Source organism: Sitophilus oryzae, unplaced genomic scaffold (assembly GCF_002938485.1).
Source record: "Sitophilus oryzae breed Bouriz unplaced genomic scaffold, Soryzae_2.0 scaffold_1492_pilon_pilon, whole genome shotgun sequence".
In the NCBI taxonomy this organism is placed as follows: domain Eukaryota; kingdom Metazoa; phylum Arthropoda; class Insecta; order Coleoptera; family Curculionidae; genus Sitophilus; species Sitophilus oryzae.
The window spans coordinates 55,493-64,644 of NW_022146161.1; the positions used below are offsets into that span (position 1 = coordinate 55,493).

The window sequence follows — 9,152 nt, forward strand, 5'->3', positions numbered from 1 at the left end:
TAATTAGGAAATAACTTCAAAAAAGAACTTTAAATTCGTTTTTCTCAAAACTGTGTTTTGTGAGCTGATATAGTTTGCTTCTGGAATACAGAACTGCATTCGTAATTTCAAATTAATTTCAATATATTTGCAAACAAATATTACATATGCAACACACAAAAACAACTTATCTTTTAAATTTTACTAAAACTGTTACTATTTAGTTACTGATGCCTAATCCAAACAAATGTAGTAATTTTGTGATTGCTTTGATACATAGAAATATAAAAAATAAACTAATTTAAGAACACTTAAGACACTTAAGAACACTTAAGACTGTTCCAAAAAAATAAGTCTTTATTTGCTAAGATTTATCAATTATTTAATCAATATAATATATTTATTTATTGCATGCTGTCAATGGTTTTAATTAATTAAGCAGCTCTTTAGGAATTATTAAATTAAGATAAATTTTTATTAAAAGGCGTCGAAAAAAATTTTAAAACATCCTGATAAACATACCTGTAGAATCAGTTTTTTTTATATAAAGTTAATAATATTAAACCACTTAAAGTTCATGCTACTTGATTAAAATAAAAACAGGAATATGTTTAATTAGTGATAAGAAAGTGAGACATCTATATAAAGGGATAACATTGTCCATATTAATATTTTCCAACCGGAAATTGATATATATATATATATATATTTTTATAGAAAGATAATCTCTGTAAAGTGATAGGAGAAAGATGGTAATAAAATATCTTAGTGTAATAGTTATAGTATTTGCCACGATTGTATTTGCTATTCCACCATCTTTAACCGATGAAAGCTTGGAAAATACAAATGGTACCAATATAACTGACGGGCTTTGTGATAGTACACCAGATAGTGAGTTGGTTTATACTCATCACGTTAGTGAAATCGGAATTCCATTTTTCAAACGAAGTGATACAGTAAGTACATTTTCATCATCATCATCATTTTCAGCTTATTCAACCATTTCCAATTATGGTGTAGCTTCCCTCCCATATTTAGATACTCTCTTTGTGGTTGGACCCGTTGTTTTCAATAATTGTTGGCTATGCGCGCCCAAGTTATCCCTGCTAATTCCTTAATATCATGGTCCCATCTCATGTTTGGCCTCGTGGGCACCATGCTGTAATTATTGTGGTCCATCTGTTGTCCATCTTTATTTTCAGGTGTCCTGCCCATTGCTACTTGATACATTTGATTCTGGGAATGCAGGGGTGGATGGGCCATATGGGAAAACGGGAAAATTCCCGGTGGGCCGGTCCCGATCAGAGCTCAAAAAAGATTGGATTAGCAAAAATTAAATGGTTATTAATAGGTGATCCATAACTAACTAATCCATTTTCATCAGTATAATCGTCAGTTGCTTTTTAACATAAACACCAATTTGTAAAATAACTATTGTAAAATGTATTTCTCTGGGACACTTATAATTTTATTACCAGCTATGATAGTTGATTCGATTTTTCTAATGCCAACAAACTCCCCAGAAATATTTAAGATAATTAATCAACTAAATAATACAAAATCTGTCGGTGATGACAACTTATGTTTCTCTACGGGTATTTATCCTGATCAGTTAAAGAATTCATTAATTAAAGCTGTGTTCAAGAAAGGACAGATCGATGATGAACATAATTATCGACCTATATCTCTACTTCCAAACATCGGGAAGATTTTTGAAAGAATAATTTACAGTCGAATATCAGATTTTTTAGAAAGCAGCGTCTTTATCTCGGATAGTCAAAACGGTTTTAGGAAAGGGAAATCGTCAGTAAGAGCGATTGATCAAGCACTAACAAAAGTACTTAATTCATTGAACGAAACAAAGCTAACTGTAGCAATGTGTATTGATCTATCAAAGGCGTTCGATTGTGTAAACCATAAAATACTATGCCGGGTTCTGGATAGGTATGGTATCCGGGGTATGGCGTTGGAGCTAATAAAATCTTATTTAGTTAATAGAACCCAGCAGGTTTTTGAATATGACAGTCAGGGTAGAGTTATAGTGTCGAATAAAACCAAAGTAATAAAAGGTGTCCCTCAGGGTTCAATCTTGGGGTTATTATTGTATACAGGGTTGTTCACCACATACGACACGGAGTATTGTAGCTAAACGATGAGATTTTTACAAATTGTAAGTTTTGGGTTCGATGAAGGACTATTAGAGGTACAATTTAAAAATAATTTTACAAGATACAGAGTGTCCCAAATAAGTAAAAAATATCAAAGTTGTATTTTTTTAAATGGAACAATCTGTATTATTACATATTTTTAGTTTCTACGATTAAAATAAAGGTAATACCTTTATATTTTATGACAGCGTGGCCGTTGATTAAGATACTATTATACTGAACTGTTACTGTTTTGAATTTCCAGAATAATTTTAATTTTCTGTTATTCAGTTTTAATATCAATATTGACTGAAGTTTATTGATTGATAATAGTTATTGTTGGTTGTAATAATAAAATAATCTACCTGTACAGAGTGTTTGTAAGTTTATTTTAAATAAAGTTTCAAACGGCAATAACTTGGTTAATTTAAATGTGGAACACTTGTATATTTTACGAGAATCATTTGTCACTTAAATGTCTATCAAATTATATTATACCATTTTTTACCTATCTCTTTAAGTTTCCGTAGAAAATTTATTTTCTTGTAATTTAGAACTTATTTATCAATATATCCATGGACTATTGACATTTTAGATTATTTTTAAAGATGTATCAAATTTTTAAAGAGTACAGATACTAATATTGTCGATATAATTCGTTTATTTCATTAAAAAATAAAAAAAAACTGTTCAAATATTTGTTAAAGAGGACCAATTAATATGATCCAGTATTCAAACTACATTAACTGACTGTTTGCATTGATTAATAATAATTGCTCCAAATACTAAAAAACTGAATTTTGTATGGGCATTAGACAGTGTGATAAAAAGTAACACCTTAAAAATGATATTTCATTTTTTAATAAATGCTTATTTATAACAACAAAGACTTTAATTTGATAACTTATTATTATATTGATTTCTGACTCAAAAATCCACAATTATTTATAATAATTTATTAACGAACACAATTAAGTATGTCATTAATTAGCATATGGGCGGAAATGATGGTGTTATATTTAATTAATGGTATACTCTTTTATAAAGATTTAAATAGTTTTCTTTTTGCATACAAATGGGCTAGTAATATTATCGTTTTGCTAAAAACGATAATATTACTAGTCTGTACATTTGTTGCTTTAAAAACAATCTAAAATGTCAATATTCCATGGATATATTGGTAAATGAATTTTGAATATTGATAAGAAGATATTCATTCTCATTTATAGGTCTAAATTATAAGAAAATGCATTTTCTACGAAAACTTGAAGGGATAGGTAAAAAATGGTATAATACCATTTGATAGACAATTTTATTGTGCATCTGATTCTCCTAAAATATACAGGGCATTCTATTTAAATTAAAGAAGTTATTGCCGTTTGAAGCTAATAATTATTTAAAATAAATTTTTAGACACTCTGTATATAGTATTATTTTTATTATTGCAACACAATAACTGATCAATAAATAAACTTCATTAAATATTTAGTACATTAAAAACATTGATACCCTTTGGAGAAATGAAGCTTTAAAATTTTTACCGCAATTTCAATAAAATTGAAAATATTTCAAAAACGGTAAGGTTTAAGTATAATAAACCTTAATCAAATTTACCTTTATTTTAATCGTAGAAACTAAAAATGTAATAATATAAATAATATACAGGGTGTTCCATTTAAGAAAATACAACTTTGATATTTTTTATTTATTTGGGACACTTTTTAAATTGTAGCTCTAATAGTCCTTCAACGAACCCCAAACTTACAATTTGTAAAAATCTCATCGTTTAGCTACAATACTCCGTGTCGTATGTGGTGAACAACCCTGTATAATTTATACGAACAAACTACCTAATATAACGAGAGAACATACAACTCTCTATGCCGATGATACTACGCTGATCTTTGATGCCGTGAATGCAGAATTAATGAGAGTTAAAATTAAAAGAACATGTGATATATTGGTAGAATATTTTTCGTCAATGGGTTTATCTATCTTTATCACATCTAAAACGCAGTGTGTAGCTTTTGGTAACAGAGCAGATAATGCGTTTACACTTCAATATAAAAATGATGAAATTATTACAACTAAGAACGTTTCTCTGCTTGGTGTCATTGACAGCAGATTGGATTGGAAAGCGCACGTTGATGGTGTTGCAAAGGGGGTATCAAGACACAGCTTTGCTTTGAGGATTGTCTCGGAGAATGTGGGCGAAGAAGCTGCATTGACAGCTTATTATGCTTTTGTGCAATCTAAAATGAGAGATAGCTTTAGTAACAGAGCAGATAATCTGGTTTTGCCTAATATAAAAATGGTGGTATTACAACTTAGAACGTTTCTGGCAGGTAGATTTTTTCTGCTGCAAAAAAGATGCATTCGAAATATATTTAGGATGAGCCGTTTAGAAAGCTGCAGGAGTGTTTTTGTAGAGAAGGGTATATTGACGCTGACAGGCATGTATGTTTACGATGCCTATATATTTGTGATCGGTAATAGAGATCTCTTTGCAGGCTTTGTTAGTGATCACAAGTATGATACCAGAAATAGATATAATCTTGTACCTGGAAAATGCAATTTTACTTATATACAAAAGAATGCTGAGTATTCAATTATAAAAATATTTAATAATTTCCCCGAAGAGTTGCAGGCCATGTCTCGTTGAAAGATAAGAACTATTCTAAAAGATTATTTAACCAAAAAGGCATACTATAGTTTGGCCGATTTTTTTTCCGATTCGCATATCTCACTTTTTAGTGAGCATGTTTATTGTTTGTTATAATTGTAATGTAGTGGGATCCAGAGTTTGAGTTAGTTGCTACTACTGTAGTATGGTATATACTATATATATATATATATATATATATATATATATATAGTATATATAATATATATATATATATATATATATATATATATATATATATATATATATATATAGTATATATATATAGTATATATATATATATATATATATATATATATATATATATATATATATATATATATATATATATATATATATATAAATATATATAGTACGGTTAGAAAGACTATTATTTAAACTGAACAATGATTTTCGAAACATATATTTTATATTTTTTTGTTGTCGAGTGTTATTCTAGTTTTTCCTTATTTAAGTGTTTTATATTAAGCCTTAAGTTTTGTTTTTTTGCTATTTTTACTATGTTCCATGCCTGCGGGCTCTTGTAACTTTTGTTAATAGGAACAAATAAATGAATATCTATCTATCTATCTATCTATCTAATAATCATCTGTTGTTTGTTCGGTTTGAAAATGTTTATTATATAAGGTGATTCTATAAGTGTAAATATTTTCAGAGCTCGTAGATCTCAATAAAATAAACATATATTCTCTTACCACCCCTGAAAATATTTGCACTTAATTAAGATCTACACCCTGTATAGTTCTACCGACTATTCTTTTATTAATAACTAATAAATATGACTGACTGGCAGCAAAAAAAAAGAATGAATAGCATTAGGGAAATATAAATAGTCTCGATCTAAATGTATACTAAGAATACGGTAGCGTAGATTGACAACTTGGGACCTCGGTGCAATATTTTTCGAGCTTCCCTTTGTAAAAAGCTAGACGAATTTGACTCGAACTCTGCGGTTGACGGAGAAAACATATCTATGCTTGGCTTGAATTGGGGACGGACTAAAAGCCAAGTCTGAGAACTGAAAGCCAAGTCTAAATTGTTGTTTAAAATGTTGCTAAAATGAATTTGCTAAAAATTACTGTCCCAAAGCGACGTAACAGAGATAGTAGCCGTTACCCGGGGTGTTGTATCGAAAATATATGCAAGTTATCTACTTGGAACTAGGAACTCTCAAGAAAGTCGTAAAAGAGTCAGAACTGAACAACAAGGCCGATTTGTGTACCAAATTGCTAGAAGAAATCCCAATGTTTCTCATCCAGAGCTACAAAGACAACTTCTGGCAGCTACAGGTGTGAACGTTTCAGTTGAAACCATAAGAAAAAGGCTTCGTGCTCGAGGGTTGTACATACACAATGATATCGGTTGTACAGTAGGAGAGAGTTACGTGTCCGACAATTATCTCGGCAAAATAAAATTGGCCGGCTAAACTGGTGCCTTCAACATCAAAACTGGACAACTGAGAATTGGCAAAATGTTTTTTTTTCAGACGAGACCAGGATTGGCCTATAAGATCAGATGATCATCGAATTCGGGTTCTCAGAGCTCCAGGAAGACGAGCGACACTCCAGGCTGCCAAATCTGTACCAAAATATATAGGAGGAACTGTAATGTTCTGGAGAGGTATGGTGGGAGCAAAAACTCCATTGTTACCACTTCAACAAACTTTAACGGGTCGAAGGTATGTTGATTTAGTGCTAGAATCAATCGTTAGTCTTCGCAGAGCTGCAATTGGGGACAATTTTAACTTCATGCACGATAGTATACCAGCAGAGTGACTATAGAGAATGTCTTGAAACGGAAGGTGTCATAGTTTTGGACTGGCCTGCATGTTCACCAGATCTAAACCTTACCGAACACTTGTGGGACCAGGTCAAAAGAAGTGTTAGAACTGGTCGAAACAATCCAGGACATCTCGCAAAGGTTATTGATGCAACATTAGCAGAATGTGAAAACATACCTCAAGACAACGTTGATAGTTTAATAAGAAGCATTCCAGTGCGGATAGAAGCTTGTATAAGATCTAGAGGTGGCAACAAGGATTATTAAAATTATATTTTTTTGTTTTTGCTTTTTGATCATTAAAAATTTAAATCTCATTTCGTTTGAGAAACCAAAAAATACCAGTGTGTTTATTTTGGGACCTTATTATTTTTTTTATTGCTATATGGATTATTTTTCATTAAAAGTCATTCGAAACGAATGAGTTTTATTCATAAATACAAAATGTTCATAGGTCTCAAAAATTATGAAAATTAATAGATGATTCCATATAAAGAATTTCTTTTTGGTTTTAATATCTACACGATTTTTTTTTTAAATAATGGACTTTTTTATTATTTCAACAACTTCCATTTAAAAAAAAAGTTTTTCTTAATATACTTTTTCATGGCATGCTACTCAAGACCAAGCTAACAAATAAAGCGAATTTTATTTTTTTTTTAATTTTTAGGCGACTTACTATGGTGATCCGAGTATATACTGCATTAAAGTCATCAATTTAAATAGCGGAAGTAATGTGGGACATGTTAGTATTACTGCAGGCGGTGTGGGACATCATTTTGCTGAGTTTTACATGATATCTGACACAAGCCACGGTATCGAATTTCTTATTAATATTTTTGCCAACTAGAAAATACTGCTTTCTTTTTGTATCGAATATTTAATAAAATAAGTGTTGCTATTTGATATCTGAGTTTTTGTTTTCCTGAAAATTATGTATTTCCGCAGATTCATTTTTGTGACAAGCTATTCGAAAAGGCTTTGAAATACTAATGACAAATATTTTTTACATAACTGATTTCAGCTAAACGAAAGTAGCTCTGATTTCAGCTTTTCTAAAGTTGAAAAACTGAAAATGATGCATTTCCACAGATACATTTTTGTGACACACTATTCAAAAAGGTTTCCAAGTACTAAATAAACAAATATTTCTTATACATAACTGATTTCAGCTAAACGAAAGTAGCCATTAGCGTAACTAGCAACTTATCCTGGGGTGGGTCTGGGGGAGGGGCCCGGGGTTGAGCTCAGAGGGGGGGCCTAGGGCTTTTGTTTTTTTTAAATGAAAAATAATTTTAAAAAGCACATTTTTTGAATAAAACGTTTTTTTACATGAATTTCTCTGTCAATAAATTTTATATACTTGGTTATCAAACCGTGATCCCGTAGATTACTTAAATAGCTACAAATTTTCTAAAAAAATTAAACACATTTTTGAACACAATAAAATAATATCAACTAGTAGTGGGAACTATCGAATGAATACTATCGAAACATTCGATAGTTGCAATTCATTCGAATAATTCGATAGCTAGTAAAAAAACATTCGTTGAAAACTATTCGAATAAAAATTATCGAATAGATGCGTCATCTGCCTTGAAATATTGTATTCTAGTAATTCGGCAGCAAAAACCATTCATTTATAAAATTCATTCATTTATGAAATTCATTTATTCGTCAGGATCAATTATAATAAAATATTAACTGGATTTTAGTTGTCGCCCGGCGACGTAGGTTTCTTTTTCCGAGAAACCCGACAGCGGTCGGTGGCAATGCTAGAAAGAAGCCGGCATCTTTGATTTTTTGAGTCATATAAAGATAAGGACACATTATTTTTTATTGAGGTGCTAGTATTTACACAGAAAAATACATTATGAAGGGCGCTGTTGCCATATATTGGTATTAGTTGATATTAGCAAAGAATATTATTGTTTGGCTTTAGTTAGTTAGGGATAGTATGTCTATATATTTTTGCATTTTTTTTATTAATATTCTGTTGTTAGGTTAGGTTAGATAATAAAATATTTTGGATGTAGGAAAATGATTTTAATGTTTTTAAACAAAGACTGGTTTAATAAAAATAATAATAACAGTAATAATTTGTTATACCTATTAACAACAAAATTTAAAATAATTTAATATAAACATTTTTTTACGTAGTAGCAAAATATAAACAACAAATTAGATGTCAAAATTATTTATATTATGATCATATTTAAAAATAATATAGTCTTTAAATTTTTTTTGGCATCGTTGGTTTATTAAATAATAATAATTACAGAGCTAATTTGTTATATTAACAACAAACTTTAAAATCATGAAATATAAACATTTATTAATTTTCTAAGCATGCAGTGTAATGGAAGGAAAATATAAGTGAAAAATTAGAAATCAAAATTATTTATATTAGGTACTTTATATTATTATTTAAAAATAATATTTACTTTTACTGGCATTTACTTTAAAAAATAAATGAAATATTTCTTCATAAAAAAACTACATGTAAGAGAATTAGCATAAACAAAAAAATATGCAAACATCGTTAACTTTTTTTTTAAATTGGC

General features: G+C 29.6%; 1 protein-coding gene across 1 annotated transcript; it reads left to right on the top strand.

The window, feature by feature from the left end:
• The first annotated feature begins 630 nt into the window (after positions 1-630).
• On the top strand, positions 631-7,494 carry LOC115877442. The gene is made up of 2 exons (XM_030893596.1): positions 631-935; positions 7,259-7,494. The coding sequence occupies exons 1-2, from the start codon at positions 729-731 to the stop codon at positions 7,436-7,438; spliced, it is 387 nt and encodes a 128-aa protein (XP_030749456.1). The 5' UTR covers positions 631-728; the 3' UTR covers positions 7,439-7,494.
• The last annotated feature ends 1,658 nt before the right edge of the window (positions 7,495-9,152 follow it).

Bases quoted from the DNA above. Each gene is read 5' to 3' on its own strand.
- LOC115877442 (XM_030893596.1), top strand. From the start codon at position 729: ATGGTAATAAAATATCTTAGTGTAATAGTTATAGTATTTGCCACGATT. The intron at 936-7,258 runs GTAAGTACATTT...TTTAATTTTTAG, and splicing joins TTTTCAAACGAAGTGATACA to GCGACTTACTATGGTGATCC.